This window comes from Neolamprologus brichardi, chromosome 5, assembly GCF_056152115.1.
Source record: "Neolamprologus brichardi isolate AB-2024 chromosome 5, ASM5615211v1, whole genome shotgun sequence".
Classification (NCBI taxonomy): Eukaryota; Metazoa; Chordata; class Actinopteri; order Cichliformes; family Cichlidae; genus Neolamprologus; species Neolamprologus brichardi.
The window spans coordinates 5,172,335-5,194,392 of NC_142108.1; the positions used below are offsets into that span (position 1 = coordinate 5,172,335).

The window sequence follows — 22,058 nt, forward strand, 5'->3', positions numbered from 1 at the left end:
CTCAGCTCCTGCCAGCTATAGGTAGCATGTGTCTGCGCGCTCACGAGATGCAAATGCTTAGAGACAGATCGCCTTTATGACATTATGCAATGTTTTATATTTAGGATGTGAAGAAAAAAAAAACTTTGATCCTACATCTGCACTTGGAGATAAAAAAAAAAAAAAGAAGATTATGTTTTACTGCGTGTTATATAATGATTATTATTGAGATCAAGAAATTGCACAGGGGTCAAGAGGTCCACAAGCACACTTGAATGGTCTGTAAAGTCAGTATGTAGGCTACTCATGCACAGGCCATAATGTAACGTTTCTTTGTGGCCATCTCTCTCACGTAAAACCATTTTTAAAATGTATGAAACACAGTAGCCTACACAGTCTATATTGTAACTTTTATTCAACTTTTTGCACTAAAAAGTTCATTAAGTTCATTTAAATGATCATTTCTGCTGTGCTAATCAATCCTGTTTTCATAGCATGGATGTAAACATGTACAATGGATGTTTATTTCAGCCATGCAAATGCAAAGAATGTCTGTAATTTATATCAGTGCATTTAACCATTTATCCTGGTTTTGATGTTCAGGGAAGTATATTATCTGTACCATTTGCTGCTGTTACCATAAGTTACTATTTGCACATATATTCAGGAGTATGGTTGTAAAACGTTTTTCATTTTATATTTTGTTACATGAATGTTTTAAAGTATGAAACACTTTTGCTTATACTTTCTTTTGTACCCACCTGACTGGAGCGTGGAAATATTACACTGCAACGCACCAACTAAGTGTCCTTTAGTCAAATTATAGATTGACAGGAATGATTATTGCTCTGTGGAGCGTGGAGCTGTCTGTTTAAGTGCCTGCAACCAACTAAAATCAGTTACGTTACTGTTTTACTTTAAAGCTTCAGTTATTAATGCTGTGACTATTATTTCTATCGTGCTGTGTTTCGATTTTTATTCTAGTGGATGTCTAATGTGGGTGCCAGTGTGCCTGTGTCCCCAGACATGGTAAAGCATTATAAGGTTGAGACTCTTATAGTAACTAATGGCTTCCTGTCATTGCCTGTGTTCAGGGTTATCATTAAAACCAGTGAAACCAGTGCTCCTGTAATTGTGCAATGTATGGGGCACAAAAATTTAGCAAAAACTGATAATATATTCATATATAATATAATGATTTGTATAATATTAACTTGGTGTTCCATTCATTAGGACATTTTGTGATTTATTTACTTTATGTTACTTGCCAGACATTTGCTTTTAAATTAAAGCTCTTTTACCTTGCTATGCTAAATTAACCGTTCAACCTAATCTGCACATTTAAAACAAGTTAGTTTAACGAGCCAAGTATCACATTAAATAAGATTTCTATTTTTGTATTTTTTGCATCCTTCAAACAAATGTCATTTATTGCTTTTATAAATGACATTGACTTTAAATTGGTTGTATAGTAATGTTTTTAAAGAAATGAAAATGACTGTTTTAAATTCTGATGCGGGTTTCCCCGAAGTTGACACACATGCCACAAGTTAGAATGGCAAGTTCACTTACACTCAGTCTGATGAAGTTGGTGCATTTTAAAGCATTTCTAAAGGATGTGGTGGGGGGCGTTTTATCCTGGAAAATCCTGTTGTTGCAACAGCACCATCTGGTGACCCTTCATGAAAAAGAAAGGCCAGCACAGGCCTACCGAATGGAACATTTAGGAGGGCCATACTAAAATACGGGATAGTCAAATCCATCTCAGCAGGGGTTGTGTATTTTTAATTAAAGCTAACATGTGACTAGACTGCACCTGCTGCTCATGCTGCAGTGATTTTCCAGCATGCCTTGCAACCAAGGCAAACCTTGGCGAAGGCGGTCGCACTTTTCTCCTCTCCTCCTTTCCCTTATCTTCCCTGCTTAGCCTCTTGTGTCCTTGTCCTGTCTCCTGTGTATTACTTTCACTGGAACAGTCTCTCACTTTCGTTCTCCCAGATAACGACTGCGTGTTGACTATTCTTCCCATTCCATGCAAGGCCACCTGAGTTGGCCGGCAGACTGTTTACTTAGCCTGATAGGGCGGAGGACACTGTCTCAGCTGAACTCTGGACACGCACACACATACACATACACTGATACGCACTCACTCATCCCCCTCCCTTTCCAAACGCCTTAGATGCTTGTTTCCTGTGGGGGAAGACGGCGGGTCTATGTGCCGCGCTGGAATGGTAGCACTGTGCAGGATGACTGCTGTGTTTCCTTCGGATTACTCCTCACCCCGTACCCAACCTTGTGGCTTGTCACGTGCTCCAATGTTGTACCGTGGACATTTATGTGTTCTCTGTGCAGAGGAGTTTTTTTGTTTCCTGTTCTCATGCTGTCCTCTCATAGGTGCCCAGCATGAGTAGAGGTCTCCTTTTCCTCTTCTACTTTCCCATTGTTGTGTACTTTTTCAGCGTTTTTCTGTAACGCTGCCAATCTCCGACCTGTATTCCCATGTGATGTCTATGTTGTGTAAGTCAGGGGCGGGGGGGGGGGGTTCTATTCCACTGCGGGGCAACCTGCATGTGGCCAATAAAGCCTTTCATTCATTCAACCAACCGGCTTGCATGCTGAGTTCAATGAGCATAAGAGCTCCAGCTTTTAAGCCCTCAAAGCTATTGTAAAGACAAATATTTGGTTTGTTAGGGGATTCATGCATTCAAGTCCAAAGGAATAATTAAAGAGGGATGTTCAGGCAAGCAATACAAATATTATAAATCCCATAAAAACCCCTGGAACACCCACATGGTTCCATCTCAATCGAATAAAGATACAATAAAGGTGGTACATTTTTGAATTTTGATTAGATGTTATACGATCATACAGATTGTAAAACAGTGAGAAAGTGCTAAGTTCATATTTGTAGAAGTAATTTTGTCCCTAAAACTGTTATATTTGGTTGTTAGATTTGAGCTGTCCAGGTTTAGCACTGGTTTGCTATGGTGGAAAGTTTAAACTTAGTGATCTAGTGGCTGCTCAGCCGAGATCTGCTGAGTAAATGCCCAAAGTGGAAATAATATAAAACCTTGGCAAAACAAAACAGCCTGTAATTATATATACATCTGTCTTGACCTCATTTAAGTCTTTCCGCTGACATTTCTGAACTTGAATATTTCCCTAACCAAAGTGTCCTAAAAACAGGCAACAAGAGGTTTTGGACCAAAGATAGTGAAATAAAAAGATGCCTTACTTACTAAAAATATAGAACAGATTTCGTGGAATTATTGTTTCCTGTTCTAGTAGACACCCTTCATCAGTACTTGGTGCAACAATCCAATGTTTGTTATAAATAGATCCACTGCTCTGCACAGTAAGCCTTTTAGACAGATTTCTTTTCCTACTCTTGGCTCTGTATGATACCAATGAGTAGTGAAGTCCTTAATATATCTCAAGCACACAGTTTTGACTGTGAGCACTGAAGCCAGATTCAAATGTTCTGTTTGTGAGGGGCAGCCAATCAGAAAAAGAGTTGGCTCAAGGAGAGGGCTGGGTTATAAATGAGTGGAAAGGTTTGTTTTTGATGAAGTGAGAAGCTGTATTTTGGAATGTGAATCATGCAAAGCTATTGTAGAAAAATCCAACAACAAAAATATGGAACTGGAAATGAGCATTAGTTGTGTGCAAATTTTGGTATTGAGCCGACACCAAGTACATACAGCGCCAGTATTGTTGATACCAATACTGATACTTTTAACCTATGAATGCAGCTTATGTAGGGAAGAGCAGATTATGATTTATGAGACAAATCATCATCAATTTGCACATTCTTAACATATTTTAATAACCACTAAATCTTGTGTTTTTGTCTTTCTACAATAATTAGCTAATATATAAAAATAAATATAGGTTTTGTTTTTAAACTGTTTTTTGGAGACCTAGAATGTAAATGTGCCTGTCTCTGAAGCACTTCTGTTGCTTAAATAAAATCGACGTGACAGTCAACACAGGTTCAGAAATTTTTCATAGTAGGCACATGCCACATGATGTGACATTGCAAGGCTAGCATAAAAACACCGTCAGAGAATAGAAACAAAGTATCAATTCCATCGATCCGATACCAATCTGATACTAATACCAGAAAATCTTACATGGTGGAGGAGGAGAGGGGCAAGAGAACCAATCAGTTTTTACAAGTATTCTAAGAACATTCAAATTGGGGGGGGGGGACTCCGGGCCTCAAAGGCCAGTGTCCTGCAGGTTTTAGATGTGTCCTTGGTCTAACACAGCTGATTTAAATGGCCAAATTACCTCCTCAACATGTCTTGAAGTTCTCCAGGGGCCTGGTAATGAACTAATCATCCGGTGTGTTGACACAGGGTGACACACACACACACACACACCCGCACATGGTTGCAATGAGTAAGAGACTCTTTATCTCATTGTACATCTGTATAGTAACAATAAAGGTATTCTACTCTATTCTATTCTATATCTAAAACCGGCAGGATACCGGCCCCTGAGGCCTGGAGTTCCCCAGTCCTGCACTACAGCAAGGAGGCAGTAGCCCCCCCCCCCCTCCCCCCCTGTAGATCCGCCCCTGAATGCCAGCGTTGGTATCTATACTATCGGTATTTGATTGATCAACCCACTTCAAATGACCATAACAGGTAGGTTTAATACATGTACTGAGCATAGCCATGTCCCCTGTAGACACAAATTGAAATTGTCCCTGTTCTACAATTATCGCAAAAATATATTTTTGCCCCCTGTGATGCAAACTAATATTAAATTATTGATATGTCCCTTGTACTTCCGTGACCGCTATTTAGATATTTGGGCCACCCGAAAATGATGCCGAGTGAGCTCTCATCCTTTTTCCCTCATCTCCTGGGTGGACCAACGGCGACGTTTCTGCCCAGTGACGCAGAGACGTCAGCAGTCGGTGGGCGGAAAAGCGGTAGTGTGTTTCTGTAAGTGCAGATAAAGGCGAACCGGGTGTTTTTATCAAGTCCTTTCATACAGGGATAACGTACGACTTTAGTTCCGAGCCCGGTGAAATGGCGGTTCCTGCGGGTCAGACGGACGTCCAGATGGACCGCGGCGCCCTGAGCGGCCAGACGGTTTCCTCCGAAAACAACATAGACATCGACGAGAAAGAGTTGGAAAACATCACAAAGAAACACCGAGAAGAAGACACGGCGACGCTGCCTCTGCACTCGCCTTGGACGTTTTGGCTGGACAGGTAGTGATATTACTGCGTCTTCTTCCGCGTTGTCTTTGAGCTTTGAGCCCGGCACGAGCACAAAGAAAGAAAGAAAAGAGAAAAAAGATGAAGAGGGGTGGTGGGGAGAGGGGTATCATTGTAAGGCCACAGCTTTCCCGGAGGCCTCCCGCAGCAAAATATAGCGGGAGAAGTGTTCGCATCTAACGCGACCTTGTTGTGTTCCCGGGTCCTGACAGTCACCCACAGTCCACAGGACAAGTTCGCCTTGACAGCTTTTAGCCATTCAGACGTGCAGCAGAAGTTACTTTGATTAGCTTCTCTCAGCAGGGGGGAGCGCAGAAGGGAGGGTTTGGGGTGAAACTGATAGTTGTTGCACTTTTCTTTAAAACCTCGACGCCTTTAAAGAGCCCAGGCTCATCTCTCGTTGTTTTCACAAACGGCTAAGTGCAGCTAATCTTTTATTGCAAGGCTTTGCTACATAGGAACCCTTGCTCGGTGCAGTTTCGTCCTAAGCCGTCAATAAATGCAGCCCTAAACATCGCATGGCTTCTTTTTTATGAGGTCATGGGAATATCCCATGTTTATCATGGATACTCTGCTGGTTATTGTTGATTTATTTATTTATTTTAATAATAACACTTTTAACGTATGTATTTGCTGGCAGAAGTTTTATATAAAAGAATGAGGTCTGAAAAACACCCAGATTATCGAAACAATACACACATACAATAGTTACCTGCTAAAATATACGTTTGTATGTTATCAACGTATATATTGGACTTTATGCGCATATTAATAGGGTCTCTTTTATAGTGTTTTGGTTTTTCATTTATCCTTTTTTATGTTCTTTTTCTAACAAAGCTCTGTAACATGTTACTCAGTCTTTGTTTGTCTATAAAGTCAAGCAAGTGAAACTTATTCAGCAGTACTTTATAATAACAGCGGCTGCATCAAGCATATCTGGTGTCAGCTTTTTAAATATTACCATTATTTCCCTGTTAAACGTATTGTATTGACATTAAGTCGTTTCATGTGTTCCTGCAGGTCACTGCCCGGCACCACAGCAGCAGAATGTGAGTCCAACTTGAAGAAGATCTACACAGTGCAAACTGTTCAGGTGAGATCTGGCGCCAGCTTAAAGAGTTTTTTCATCTTAGGAGCAAAGAGATCAAGTGCGTGACTTGGCTAAGAGTCAGAGCCATTTGAGAAGAGTTTCTGTGATGTAAGGGAGCGAGCAGGTTAGAGCCACGGTGGGTGCAAAACATTAGAAGTGCAGTGCAAAGTTAACTGACAGCTTTTATGAAGTGCATTTCAGCCATCTGTGTTATACTAAAGTTTTTTTTTTCTTTTTACTTGTATGTGCAAACCTATCGTTTATTAATATCACTAATGTGACTGACGGTAGCTACTGCTCATGTTCGTGTTGGTTACAGTGCTTTGATATGATGCTCTGAAGGCTTCTTTTGTAAATGAAGAGAAGACGCTGTGTTATTTTTATCAGGAATATCAGCGTGCAACGTGCTGTTAAACTTATTGTATGAGGCTTATTGATGATTTACACTTTAGTAAAGAATCTATGCCTTAAGTCATAACTGCAAACCCATCTGAAACCCTACAGCATAACCTGACATGTACCTCCTTATAGAAGATACACATCAACGCAGCCCACAAGCCACTGTTGGCCTGATCAAGGCTGTGGGTTGCCTTTTTAAATTTCTGGCAACTTTTTTGCTGTTTTGTTTTGTTTTTCAGTAAGAGAAGTAACAGTCATTGTCTTAGTATAAAGAATAATAATCATAGTGTCAATATAAGCACTCATAAATGTCTGCAAATTTCCGGAGGGAGGCTGCTGAGACCATCGGAATGGGGCAACTTGTGTAGATGACATCGAAGGCTCTACAAAGATTCCCCGCAGAAGTCTAAATCAGGCTTTACGATTGTATAGTTCAATGGAGTTTGAATCAAGCAGCTGGGAAAAGCAACAAAGTGTGAACTCATTCTGGAGTTTTGTGTATGGAAATTCAAGCAGCGTGCAGAATGCGTTGCCATTAATTACAGCTGCAGTGGTGTGAAGCTTTGTTCAGGCGAATCAGATTTGTTTCTTAAATTAGATTTTTAGGACGGACTGTTTGTTTTTATTATTTGAAATGGAAGAGACGCTCGCGATACACAGAAGCATTACGTTGCTCATGTTAACGATGATATCACAGAACAGCACTTCTGCAACGCAGTGCAAGGCAATCTGTGACACAACGAGATCTCTGTGTAACTGAAGATGGAAAAATTGACACATTAAAAAAAAAATTAAACTGAGAACAAGGATTCTATTTTTACCTTATTCGTGTTATCAGTGTCTGCCAGTATTAACATAATTATTATGATTATTGCTCCATTTTAATAATGTGAACTCTGTTTATTTGCTCTCCCCTGTTGTCTCATTTTTCCTATTGAGTTTTGTCTTCACTGTAAGTTTGTTAGCGTGTGCTTGTCCCTCTGTCGTTCACCACGAGGAGTCATGATGTCGCAACTCAAGTTAGTTTGTTTGGCTTTGTGTCACATGAATCAGTTGTTCACCAGTTACAAGCTGTGGCTGGTAACCCTGCAGCTCACTGGATCTCCAGAGCTAAAAAGCCGGTCTTACCGCAGCAACAACCTGGTCAGTAAGCCTCCAAATACATGGCGGATATTAGAATGCCTGGGCAGCCCACCCATTTAAAGAGGAAGGATTATATGAATTGCAATCAGTGTGCCTTTTCCATATTTGCAAGTGATCAGATCAAAATGTAAAGCCAGACGTCACAAACCTGTCTGCATAATTTGCCGTTCCAGTGTTGGCATCGGTGTCCATGTAGCTATGCTGGTGAAACAGCCTGATAAATTGTCTTGTTCCGGTTGGTTCCTCCAGCTTTGCCTCTTTAGAAGCCACTTCCAAAAGTGGCAGCAGATACATTTATTTCAGTTTCTGTCTGCAGACTGTTGTCCTCTATGTTGTCTTCCACAGGGCTCTGTTGGTAGCAACGTGGATTCTGCTAAATATGTCTGTCACTCTGGATCTGCCGCTGTGCTTTGCATAGTGAGGGACTTGAAAGGCACTTTGAAACCCAATTTGGGCAGGCAGAGCAGGTGGACTGAAACATGTCTGTAGAAATCCAATTGGAATTGCTTGTCAAACTAAGACCTAATTTATTCCTCAAATTTCCCCCACAAGCTGTGGAAAATGCAAATAAAAGGAGATTGCCATAAACTGTAAATCTCATAAACCCCCATTTTATTCACAAGACACCATAGAAAACATGTGAAATGTTTAAACTGAGAAAATTTACCATTTCATGTGTTGTTGTTTTTTTTTTTTTTTTTTTTTTAAAAGGTATCTAGGTTTAAGTTGAATGGCTGCCACGTGTCTCAGAATAAGGTGCGACAGTGTCATGTTTATCACTGTGTAGCATCCACTTTTCCTTTAGCAAGTGTTGGGAGAGGGTTTTGTCCCATTTTACATTTTTCATTTTATTTATCAAAAATTTTGAGTTGGTGAAAGGACTGGATTAGGACTGCAGCTATTGGTTATTTTAGTAATCAAGTTTTCTATCAATTATTCCATCTGTTAGGCGTAATCAAAAAAATGTATGTCTTTGTCTTATTAATGAACAATAACAAATATCCACAAGGGAAACAAACAGGTCTTTTAAAACGATTTCATTGGTTTCCATTGTAGAAATCGCAACGTTCTTAATAGTTTAACTGTGTACATCTGTCAAAAATAAACTGTTTCATTGTATCTTCATGTCATATTAAAATCATATTTCTTTTGAAATACCAAAATAAAGTATCACAAATACAGTAATGTAAATAAAATAAGATGGCTTGCACTCTGGCTTCTCCTGGATGAGGCAGATTTGGTGCATTCATGTGTTTGTGTATATTATATCAAATATTAATTAAAGCTGAAAAATAGTGTCACTAAGGAATGCACTAATGCAGCTCCATGTATAATGGCTAAAATGATAAACTGTAAATTACAGTGAAGTCATTAAAAAAAAAAGAGAGAGAGAGAGAGAGAAATTGTTTTTGTAGCATTGCAGAAAGGTATTTTTTAGGGTTGTTTTTTTTTTTTTATAAATAAATGGGGATGTCTCTATACCAGAAATGTAGTAGTTGATACCAATATGTTTGTTTCTTGAACACAATTTAATACAACACTAAAGAAAAATGGAGAAAAATGGGGAAAAAGTAATGTATGAATGATGATGATGATGATAACAACAATAACAACTGTAATAATGATGGTAGTATTATATTTTATTGACATGACACTAATATGAGGTTTAACTGTTAATGTCATTCCATTAGCTTAAGCATTTATATAACATTCGACATTGCTAGCATTTAACCTTTGGTCACAATAACAGTGTGTGCTGTTTGAAACAAAATGGTAAAGAGTATTTTGGGATGACACGAGAAGGATGACAATAACACTCTGTATGTTGTTAATATGAATTGAAAGCTTGGATTCTTTGAACAGATCTGGATGACCATGTTTTAGGCTCTTTTCCAAAATAGGAAGCGTTCCCAACGTGACTTTTACAAATCAGTTGTCACCCCTTTTTGAACCTTGTCAAGCACAAAGTACCAGCTTACCTGACTCTTATTGTATTTCTTATCAGTGACATGCCTATAAAGAAATCAGCTCACCATATTTAAGCATTTACACTTTTCATTTTAATCAAAGGTAACTAAATGTAAGTTTCCACCACCAGGGGCCAGGGTTTTCTTAGAAACCTTTAGTTTATAAAATGCAGCCTTTGTTACGATTTTTAGGTGGTGCAGTCCTTTTTTTAATTAATAAAAAGCTACAGCCTTTTTCTGATTGAAGTCGGTCTTATCGGAAAAATAAAAAAGAGAACAAACGGACAATGAAAGCAAACGTAGTTACTTAAAACAGATTTGCTGTTCAGCTGATAACTGTCCATTTATGTTCACTCATTTATTACTGCCTGCTAAATCATTTATCACTGTATGTGAGCACACTTCACTGTGACTCAGCTTTGTGGCTTTTACGCTGAGGTACTTTGTGCTGGGGTCCCCACAGCAGATGGATGTTTGATTTGACACCAGATGTATGTATCCAGGCTTCAGAACAGTTCTAGGAGTACACCAACTTGTGAGCCTCTGAGGCCGTGTTCGTGTCTCCTCTGATTCTTGAACCAGGGATGTTTCAATCGATGTAGAGCCGGTGCCAGGTGCTGACACTGGTGCTAGCATTTATACCCATGTGTGGTGTGTCTTGGTTGCTCTGCAGCTTTCCCTCCAAAACATTAGTCGTGAGTTGATAATTTGCTTCTAGTTAATCATAAAAATTGTAAAGTAGCTAGAAATGCAAGAGAGAAGTCAGCTGCACCAATTGCAGGCATTGCGCGCTACATTGATGTAGCATGCAGTTACATTTCTATGGAGGTGCATATTAGGCTACACCTAAGTTGTGGTATATGGTTTCAGGAGGGTTTGCAGTTACAACAACCCTACAGCACAGATTTAATATGGAAGTATAGTCCTGCTGTAAGCCGCATGTATTAACCACTTTACTTGATGCTGAAAGTGGGATCTTTCTTTTTGTTTGCAAAGATGTATCAAGCAGCTACCTACAACTACGCACATATTCTGTATTTGTACCACACCATTAGCTTAACAGCAAGTGCATAGCCTTACATTAATAAAGCGTAACTTGACAGCATCACCTTTTATTGTTTTACTCTCCAAGCGCTGTCTCCAGCAGTGGGAGTCTGCTACAACCTTTTTGTTTAGTTTTTTTTCTTTCCCCTCTGGGAGTTTGTACTTGTCATGATATGGGTTGCCTTCCAGGTGCAGACATTGTTTGGTGTCCCACTGACATTTTACCTGTTTCTCGTGTTTCACGTTGGCCTGCGTATGCACTGAAAGCCACACTGGCTCACTACACCATCTTATGAGAGAAGTTACTATTGCAATTCACGTCTGTTTCTGAATCCAGCTAATATCTATATAATACAACACATAGATGCACCATCCATCCAATTCCTTCCACTTATCAAATTCAAAGTTGCACGGGGGAGGAGCCCATTCCAGCTGTTACAGAATGAGCACAGCCTGGACAGGCCACAGACGGACTGAGAAGGATGACAATTCATGCTCACATTAAGTCTAAGGCCAAATTCAAATCACCAACAATATGCATGTGCAGAAACTGTGGGGCTACCCGCACTAGCATAGAGCGAACAGGGAGACTCCACAGATCCCAGCGTGCTGGTGGATTTAAACCCAGGATCTTGTTGCTCTGATGCGACACTGCTGACCACCACACAACTGTGCCATCCAGTCATTGGCATGTAGGCACGTGGCTCTCCAAGGCCCTACCTTCACTTAGAGGGTTGCCTCCGCTTTCCTCCCAGATCTACACTGGAACCTACTGGACTCACTGGTTTCCCTTTCTGTAACCAGTCCTCTTTTTAGATGCACGAAAATGTAAAATGCTACTAATGCTTTAAATCGACAGAGATGTTTTGGACATTAGGTCATAACAGTTGTTTCTTCATTCTGCTGATAGCTCTAGTGAATAATTTAGTATTAGATACTTTGTTTAAAGCCAGTTTAAATACGACTTAGCTTTTCTAGCAGAGAACACGGACGTTAAAAGGTCCTTCCATGTATATCATGATCAAATGTCCATTTCTGTGCCAGCCACAAAACTCCAATACAAGAGCAGCCATTATTGAGCTGCTTCTGACATGGCGATCGTGGCTCAAGAGTTGTGTGTTCGTCTTGTAATCGGAAGGTTGCCGGTTCGAGCCCTGGCTCGGGCAGTCTCGGTCGTTGTGTCCTTGGGCAAGACACTTCACCCACCGCCTACTGGTGATGGCCAGAGGGGCCGATGGCGCGATATGGCAGCCTCGCCTCTGTCAGTCTGCCCCAGGGCAGCTGTGGCTACATTGTAGCTGCCTCCACCAGTGTATGAATGTGAGAGTGAATGAATAGTGGCATTGTAAAGCGCTTTGAGGGGTCCCGAAAAGTGCTATATAAATGCAATCCATTATTATTATTATTATTATTATTATTATTATTATTCTCTCTGTTTGCAGATGTTCTGGAGTGTATACAACAACATCCCTCCAGTCACAGCCCTGCCTTTGAGATGTAGCTATCACTTAATGCGCGGAGAGCGGAGGCCGCTGTGGTGAGTCTGTAACTGTCAATATTCCAGTATTCATGGGTGTGTAGAGATGATCAGGTAGTATTATACAGCAGCTGCTGTATAATACTACCTGATCATGATTTTAAAAAGCCCATGAATGTAAAATTATATTTAAGTGTTCAGTCATAACAGTTTTCCACATTGTTATTTAATAGGCTGCACAGTAACGTGTTTTAATCTTTTACACAACAGGGAAGAAGAGAGTAATGCAAAGGGAGGCGTATGGAAGATGAAAATACCAAAAGAAAGCACTGTATGTGCCGCCCTCTGATTATCTGCTGCCGTCATGTAAACAAATCTGAATTATTCATGAGCTTTTCTGCCTTTTTCCTGTTTCAGTCTGCAGTTTGGAAAGAATTGTTACTCGCTACTATTGGAGAGCAGTTTGCAGATTACTGCGCCTCAGGTTTGTTTAGTTCTTAAAATAAATAAATCACATAAGTGGATTTACTGTTAACATCGCTTCTCTTTTTGACAGATGATGAGGTGGTTGGCGTCAGCGTTAGCGTCCGGGATCGGGAAGATGTTGTACAGGTGTGGAATAGCGATGCATCTCTCGCTAATGAAGCAAATATCTTGGGGAAAGTTTATGAGCTGCTCCCGTACATATCTTTTAAAGCTGTTTTTTATAAGTGTAAGTATGCCTGTTTATTGTTTCACTTGTACTTTTGAATTCACGCTAAAGGTTTAAAGTTGGAAGCAGGTACTCTTTTTATGGTATGAGGTAGATGAGAGAATAAGAGTAAACTGTGCATACTTGAAGGACCAAACCAGAACATGTAAGCATGTCACAGAATGATTTAAGAAGGGTGCATGGCTGTAGGCTGATCAGGCAGCAAATTTCCCCCCATATGCCTTCTTACTTGCTTCACATAACACATTGAGATGGGCTCTTTTTGTCTCTGCCTGTTACATATTTGAAGCCAAAAATGTAATGAGCTACACTATTTAAGTGACAGTGTTTAAGTTGTAGCTGAGTTCTGTTTCCTGCGTGTGTAGTGATCTAAATTTGTGTGTCTTTCAGCTCACATGGAGCATCATGCCTTTGAGGGAGGACGCTCAAGACATTAGATTCTACTGCTGCCCCCCCCCCCCTTTTTTTTTTCTAACCCGAACTCTGTTCCTGCCTTGGCGTGAAGGCGCTGTCCACAACCTAATCGAGGATATTATTTTGCTCTCAACAAGGAAATGTTATCAATCTATTTTTATAACTTTTAAGGACTGATGCCTTGTTTCATTTAAATGTGGGTCCTAACAGCTCGAAACTCTCGAGAGAATGTTTATCCAGCGTAAATCTCACCCCGAGTTCGTTACTTCACGTCGTTTTTTTGCCTTTCCTGCTACACTGAACTGCACTGCCACCATGGTCCCGTCATGTGCACAGACTGTGGACCTCGCAATTTTATTCCTGGTAGAGGTAGCAGCTACTTAACCTAGCTAGATTCAGCTGTTGTGTATGTTAGACGTATGCATTCATGTCGTGTTTTAATCAAGTCTGCTTTTTCGGTGCCAAAGCACTTTCCTGCCATTTAAGGAGCTTGTATCTTAATGGTGAAGGTGTCGTTTGTATTCAGCTGGACATTTGCCACTTGGATGGAGGTGAATGTCCCAATTGGTTTCTTGAATCTTCATCAAGTGTACATCAAACTGAAATCAGGGTAACATTTCAAAGATATTGCACATAGCTGCCAGTTCCCATTATGATGTTATCTAGTTATAAAGCTGTCATATAGCACAGATAGGACATTCAGAGCCTGCATATTTGGCTTGTGATTTTATCTTTTTTTTTTTTTTTTTTTAACAGCGTTATCCTGTAAGGTGCCTCTAACAATGCTCCTCTCCACACCCTGTTGGACATTTCTTTCAATATACGTGTTGAAAGACCCCACCCCCGCCCCGCTCTCTTAAACGGAGTCATAGATTGTTTGGGGGAGATACATGGCACATTTTTGTGCTCGGCTCTTTGGTGTTTGCCTCTACTTGTTTCTCCTACCAATAAATCTAGTAGTTTGCTTACTTGGACTGTGTCCATTAAAACACACACACACACAGAGGGAAAGGGGCTGGATTATTGGCTTAGAAGAATGTTACTGAAGGTCCTGCTTTTCCCAGATTTAGCAATGTTTGTAAAAGGAAAAAATATGAATAAGCAAAAAAACAGCAGATATGACAAGTTTCAGTTGTCACGACATCGATGAAAAAAATTACACTTATACTGTAGGTCATAATTCTGTCCCAGTCATACATTTTTATTCGTATTTTTAATTTTTTGAGGACAAACCTTTTTTCTGCGCCTCAATCGGTTTCCTTCACTAACCCTGTTCCCGTGCCATGGTTTTATTGCAGTGTAGGGCTTCAGTTACTGAAACGCTTCTGGTATGTCAGCACCACTTTTATAGTTCAACTTTGGACGGGTTGATGGTTACGAGAGGAGAATTTGTCCTTTGTAAACATATTGTGCAGCGATACGGGCAAAGTAAATAAAATGGAGCCGAAAATGAAGTGCTTATCACCGGCGTTTCATTTTGCACAATACAAACATCAATAACAGGCCCGTTAAAGGAAATTAATGTTATTTCATGGGGAATGTCTCGGTGTATTAAAAGCTTTTGCATATCCTCAGCCACTTTGTGCTAATTCATTCTGGCAGCGCATTGATTTTAGTCCTCACACACCCTGTAATCGTAAGACCTGATTTTAAATACTGACTGGTGGTGATTATATGACTGATAACCTCAGCTTTTCAGTCATGAATTTTGTGACCTTCCATGAAGCAAGTTTGCTGCTGTTAACATTAATACTGGCGTTAGAAGAGAACAACTTGCTGTTGCTGTTTGGAAATAAGATGCAGGCCTCAAAATCACAAGAGGCTAAAGGATGCAATGGATATTCTCATTATCACATATAATCTGTATAATGTACCTCGTGTAGCTTTCAGTAAACTTTCTCAGAGACCAGAAAGGCTCAACCCATCTAAAATGACCTCATTCACAACACAAGTAGTTGCTGCAAAGTTCCTTGTAAGTTCACTGACCCCCTCAGTCTAAATACTTGTATGAAATGTTTTGGCAATAAACACTGCAACATTTCTCCTGTCTTTAGTGAGCACTGTACAACAAGCTGGAGCGAGCGACTGTGAAATTAGGACTTTGGGGCTCTGAACATGTCTAATACCCAAGATATGATGTAAATATCCCCTGTGCAGCTCCTGGCCGTGCACAGATCCATTCCTAGATTTAGTTAAGTTACATGCTGTCTGTTTTCCTACTGATCGTGCCTGTTATGAGCAGCCAGTTTAAATGGTTTATACAGTTGTTAGTAGCTGACCATGGGCCCAGTGTGGACATAAAGGGATGGACATGGTCAGCAACAATGCTCAGTTGGTACTAAGGTGCCCAAAGTGTGCCAAGAAGATATCCCCCTCACCGTTGCACCACCACCACAAACCTGAATTAGTTATACAAGGCAGGATGGATCCATGCTCTCACGCCGTTTACATCAAATTGTAAACATGCACATGTCACAGCAGAAATTTAGACTCATCAGATCATGCAATATTTTTCCAATCTGCTATTGTTCAATTTTGGTAAGCATGTGTAAACTGTAGGTTTCCTGACAGGACTCACCCGGTCTGGTCTTCGGCTGCTGCAGCCCATCTGTTTTAGGGTACTGTGCTCTTCTGCACACCTTGGTCTATAACAGATTATTTTGCCCTACTGTTGTCTTCCTATCAAAATACCGACAAACTGGAAAACGCCAGTCAATTAGTAATTCTTGGATCAGCCCGTCTGGCACCAACAACCATGCTTTGTTCAAAATCACTCAACTCACCTTTCTTCCCTGTTTTGGATCTTGACCGTGCCGACCTGGTTAAATGTACTGAGTTGACGCCATGTGATTGGCTGATTAGACATTTGCATGAAACAGTTAAACTAGTGTACCTAAGAAAGTGACTGGAGAGTGTATAATAAGTGTTGTTATTTTCCTGCTAAAATGTGAATTACTGACAAGAAGACTGCTTGTTAGCACTTCCTCTGGTAACAGTCACACCAAATGTCTCTGTTGTCACACTGGCATTAAAAGAGCTGAAAGGAAGCTTTTGTGGGTTCATGATTGCATGTGTTTGGCAAAGACGTGTGATATGTTTCCAATTAATATGGACTGTAAATGAACAACAGTCCATGCAGCGCCTCTCGCCCTATGACAGCTGGGATAGGCTCCAGCACCCCCCGTGACCCTGAAAGAGGATGGATGTATATTCCAAATGCAACATTGTTTAGGTTAGCTTTAACAGTTTAAATAGAATTTAAATAGAATTCAAGTACAACATGGTAAGATGTGTCAAGATGATACGTAACTATGAATGGTTAAAACTGAAGCCTGCGCAGTGCCTTAAATCTGCATTCTTTTAAATGACCAGCAGGCGGTGACTTACACTTGCAAAAAGAGGAAGCATTTTAAAGGGAAGTCGGGGGGGAAACAGCACTGGTCTCTCAATGTTTCAGTAAACAGTTTCCTGATGTGTTTTAGTTTTCAGTCACTTAGTCTTACTTAATGCATCATCATCTTCACTTTGTAAAATATGGTGCCCGGTAAAGTAAAGAAAACTATGCATTGTTAATACAGCACCATAAAAAAATACAAAGTGCTTTGACAGACAGGCAGAAAATGAATACTCAAAGGTCAGATTTAAACAGAACGCAATATGGCTAAACAGCTTGAAGGGAAAAAGGCATCACATGTAATGGAATCAAAGAAATACATGCCTAGAAAAATGTGTTTTAACATGTGATTTTCAAGCTGGTTGCTGGTTGGTAACTTTATCTCCTCAGAAGGTCAACCCAAAGTGAAGAGGGCCATGTGACACATCAAACTTCTTGGTAATGTCACAAGAAAAACAATGGTGTGCTTGGTTGCAACGTAACTTTATTCTTTCATGAGTTATTTACAAGTTACTGACCACTTATAAAATGTGTTCAATGTGCTGCCCATTGTGTTGGATTGCAATGCAACCCTCTTCACACACTGATAGCAACACGGCAGGAGAAATGCCAGCACAGGCATCCAGTATCCGTAGTTTCAGGTGCTGCACATCTTGTATCTTCACACCATAGACAGTTGCCTTCAGATGACCCCAAAGATAAATGTCTAAGGGGGTCAGATTGGGAGACCTTGGGGGCCATTCAACTGGCCCACGACCACCAATCCACTTTCCAGGAAACTGTTCATCTAGGAATGCTCGGACTTGGCACCCATAATGTGGTGGTGCACCATCTTGCTGGAAAAACTCAGGGAACGTGCCAGCTTCAGTGCATAAAGAGGGAAACACATCATCATGTAGCAATTTCAAATATCCAATGGCCTTGAGGTTCCCATTGATGAAGAATGGACCCACTATTGTTGTACCCCATATACCACACCAAACCATCACTTTTGTTGTTCCAACAGTCTTGGAGGGATCCATCCAATGTGGGTTAGTGTCAGACCAATAGTGGTGGTTTTGTTTGTTAACTTCACCATTCACATAAAAGTTTGCCTCATCACTGAACAAAATCTTCTGCGTGAACTGAGAGTCCTGTTCCAATCTTTGTTTTGCCCATTCTGCAAATTCCGATCTGGGTCATCCTCGTTGAGATGCTGCAGTAGCTGGAGTTTGTAAGGGCGCCATTTGTGAGTAGCTAATATCCGCCGAAGGGATGTTCGACTAATGCCACTCTCCAGTGACATGCGGCGAGTGCTACGCTGTGGGCTCTTGCTGAATGAAGCTAGGACAGCCACTGATGTTTCTTCATTAGTGACAGTTTTCTTGCGTCCACATTTTGGCAAATCCAACACTGAACCAGTTTCACGAAACTTAGTGAGCAGTTAGCTGACTGTAGCCTGGGAGATGGGTGGTCTCGTAGGGTGTCTTGCATTGAAATCTGCTGCAACAACCCGGTTACTGCGTTCACCAGATATCAACACAATTTCGATCTGCTCCTCACGTGTTAACCTCTTCGACATGTCAATGGCTGTGAACAAAGAGAAACTTGTAAATAACTCATGAAAGAATAAAGTTACGTTGAAACCAAGCACACCATTGTTTTTCTTGTGACATTACCAATAAGTTTGATATGTCACATGGCCCTCTTCCTATTGAAAAAACAACAGTTGTATCCAAGATGGCTGACTTCTAAATGGCCACCATGGTCACCACCCATCTTGAGGAGTTTGCCCCCTCACATATACTAATGTGCCACAAACAGGACTTTAATATCACCAACCATTCCCATGTTATTACGGTGTATCCATATAAATGGCCCACCCTGTATATAGTAATGTCATGTGTGTGTGTATATATGCCATTTTAACAGAGCATTATCTTACTAACTAACTTTCTGGCTCACAAAATTTGGAAACATATAAGGCCTGTGCAGTCTTGCCATTCATATTTTCAGAGGCAGTCTTTGGTAACCTAACCCCTGCTTCTTCTTCTTCCTTTTATTCATTTAACAGTTCTTTATAGGTCATTATCTGTACACTTCCTCCTCAAGTCCTCTTCCTTTCATCACACTTTCAATGCTACAGCCCACGGCAGCAAGGGGAAAAACACCGTCTGAAAGCCATCTGCCCCTCCCGTTTGAAATCAAGAGGAGCTCCTATTCATTTGCTTAATTACCTAATTAACAGAAAGCTAATTACTTTGTTGTGTGCACGCGTATGTGTAGAGAGGCTGTTACGTAACTGATAGTGATCCTCAATTAATTTGTAACTACACTCCATCAAGTCGGGGCCTTAATCCGCACGACACATCGCCAGCATGACACCAACAAAACAGGATAATAAATTCCGACACAGGCACATGGCTGCTGGGCTCTGCTGAGCTCATAGATCCAGTATTGACATGCAGATCAAGCCCATGAAGGAATAGAAAGCTGGGATTGTGTGTTAGATTAACGCCATAAGACTTTATAGACATTTGGATTTTTATCTTTAATTACACCAGACAATCATGTTTACAACCTTATGTTAATCAAATGAAAAGCTGTAGAAAATACAACTCAGAGTAAAGTGCAACTCCTATAGGAATTTTGTGGTGATCATGTAGTTGCATCACAACGAGAGTGCAGACACATTCAAAAGCCAGATGTGCGTGTTTTGGGTGTCAAAGTTTGAGTCTGACAGTTTAGTATTTGAACTGAAATGCAGTGAAGGCTCACAGGAGGCTCTTTATTTTAGGGCCCACAGTGACTGATCTGTCTGTGAATGCTTATAGGCTACAACAGGTAGCGCACCACAGAGACGTATACTCGCTTGTGTGAAATCTTATCTTTGGTTTTGGCCATTTGCCTGCATTTAATTGTTTTTATTTCTTCAGTTGTGAACACGTTGGTTTTAGAGGAAGGTCCCGACATTATAGTTAAACACATAAATCCTGCTAGTTTGGATTCAGGAGACGCCCTCTCTGCTTTTAAGATTAGGCTTAAAGCTTTCCTTTTTGATAAATCATGTAGTTAGTCCTGCTTTCTTCCCCTCATCCCCAACCGTCATGGCAGATGGTTGCCCTTCCCTGAGCCTAGTTCTGCTGTTGTTTTTTTCCTGTTTAAAAGAGATTCTTCCAATTGCTTGCTCATAGAGGGTCATCTGATTGCTGGGGCTTTCTCTCTATCATTGTAGTGTCTCTGCCTCCGTGATTTGGTTCTATACAAATGAAATTGAATTAAAATGAATTGAAATAAATGGCTCAAAGGACAGCTGTCTTGTGCTCTGGCCTTGAAGGGCTGTAAATTTGCACAACACCCACGAGCTACGTGCTATAATACATACACTGTAAACAAAGCATTTTTGGAACATCATCTTTTTTTCTATAACCTGCACTTGTACACTTTACTGATACAGTTTATTTAATAAAAACTGAACACAAAACACAAACAAAATTGGGATCTTATTTTACTCTCTTTAACTCTTTTATTTTAAAAATGAAACCTCTTTGTTTTTCTTTTTAAATGTTTAAAGCCTTTACAGACCTAGTTTATGTGAAGCATTTCGAGAGACAACAGGAAGTAGTTGGTAATGCTGTATTTTCCTGTTTGTTACAGTCACTATGACGTAACAGGGACAATGTCAGCTCACTGTGACTTTTGGTGCACTGCTGATGGTGTCAGAGGTAACTGCAGTAGGGCAGAAGGTCGCCTGACAGTCTCTCAGTAACATAAGAAATAAGAAATCTGACATTTAGGTGCAGAACTGTAGACAGCAGCCTCCTGCAGGCAACACAGAAATATTATTAGGATCATGACGCAGTGTTTTTATTTGTGTTAAGTGGAATAATCAGTGTTTGGTGCCAAGTCAGTGAGCAGTATATGTATTACGCTCAGTGACAGACACCAGACTCCAGTTGGTGAATCACAGGAAAACTTACCAGGCAAAAAACATATATAAAAATCTTTATCATCATTAGTAATGGTATATTAAAGGTTTAAATGCTATATTATTTTAAATACCAGTGCAATGGGATGCTTCAAACTTTATGCCAAGACTTAAATAACAAAACAAAAAAGCATATATTGATGGATTATAAATATCAGAGAAGCTTGTGGATATGAAATTGTGCATGTTTTGTTAGGGGGATTGATTATATGAAGTCAAATATCAATAACCTCAAAATGCGAGTGTTTGTTCAGTGGAAATATTAGAGTAATTCGTCTCATGACAGTGTGCTACCAGAGGGTGGCGCTCTCTACTAAGAAACAGTCTCTCATCAGAGGTCCATCAGCAGCGCTCTGCTCTGATGCAGCCATGATAAATGCAGTGTCCTTTACAGTGAAGTGAGCTGTGCTTCTCCAATATTGATCAAGGCCAAAAAAGAGGAATGAATCAAAGAAATTCAGAGTATTTTCTGAGGGCACATTAATGCTGCCTTACACTCAGCGTTAACTGGACACTTAAACCTTCCCAGTCTCTTCTCCAGGGCATTTGAGTTGTGGTTGCATTTGTATAATTGCTTTTGTGTAAGAGTGAGCAAAACTTTTAAACCAGAACAGTTACTCCAAACAGTGAAACAACTTTGTTGATGTGTAGGTGTGCTGACATTCCCTTTAAAACATCCAGAGGAGCTGGCTTACATGTTAGAAAATGATATGCAGCCCATACTGAAAAGAACCTGGACTTTGATTATCTATACTGTCATTTTCAAAACTATAACCCCCACCACCACCACCACCACCACCACCAATGCTTAAAATTCCTCAAAGCTGGAGATTAAAACATCTATGATGAGTATGTCAAAGCATTTATCTCTTTTTTTATTGAGTGAGGCTTTGGAAGAGTTATGATGAACCATAGATCAGAAAAAATAATAGTAAAATAATAATAATAAAAAAAAGACAGGAGAGTTTTTCTGAAATAACAGAAGTTCATTCAGCCTCAGTTATAATTAGTGAGCTTAGAGATTTTAGCTTTTCTGACAGCCCCCTCTCTCCTGTCACATTTTCAGCTAAAACTAATGCATATCATTACATTTCCCCATAGAAAGGACCTACTAAGTGCTACTAAGTGCTACTGAAATGTACTTGTGACTATGATGTTAGGATCTGCAATGCAATGAACGTTGTTTACCTCAGGTGGATATGACGTCACGGATTTGGAAGATCAAAACAACAACATCCA

The 22,058-nt window shown here is 40.3% G+C and overlaps 1 protein-coding gene across 1 annotated transcript; it reads left to right on the forward strand.

The window, feature by feature from the left end:
- Positions 1 to 4,901: 4,901 nt before the first annotated feature.
- eif4e3 (eukaryotic translation initiation factor 4E family member 3) lies at positions 4,902 to 15,498 on the forward strand. The gene is made up of 7 exons (XM_006784747.3): positions 4,902 to 5,206; positions 6,233 to 6,305; positions 12,298 to 12,392; positions 12,603 to 12,663; positions 12,750 to 12,816; positions 12,889 to 13,044; positions 13,435 to 15,498. Exons 1-7 carry the CDS (start codon positions 5,022 to 5,024, stop codon positions 13,479 to 13,481), a joined length of 684 nt encoding a protein of 227 aa, XP_006784810.1. The 5' UTR covers positions 4,902 to 5,021; the 3' UTR covers positions 13,482 to 15,498.
- The last annotated feature ends 6,560 nt before the right edge of the window (positions 15,499 to 22,058 follow it).

Excerpts from the sequence above, each read along its gene's own strand:
- eif4e3 (XM_006784747.3), top strand. The coding sequence starts at position 5,022 with ATGGCGGTTCCTGCGGGTCAGACGGACGTCCAGATGGACCGCGGCGCC. Across the intron at positions 5,207-6,232 it reads TGGACGTTTTGGCTGGACAG|GTCACTGCCCGGCACCACAG; the intron begins GTAGTGATATTA and ends GTGTTCCTGCAG. Across the intron at positions 12,393-12,602 it reads GGAGAGCGGAGGCCGCTGTG|GGAAGAAGAGAGTAATGCAA; the intron begins GTGAGTCTGTAA and ends TTTACACAACAG.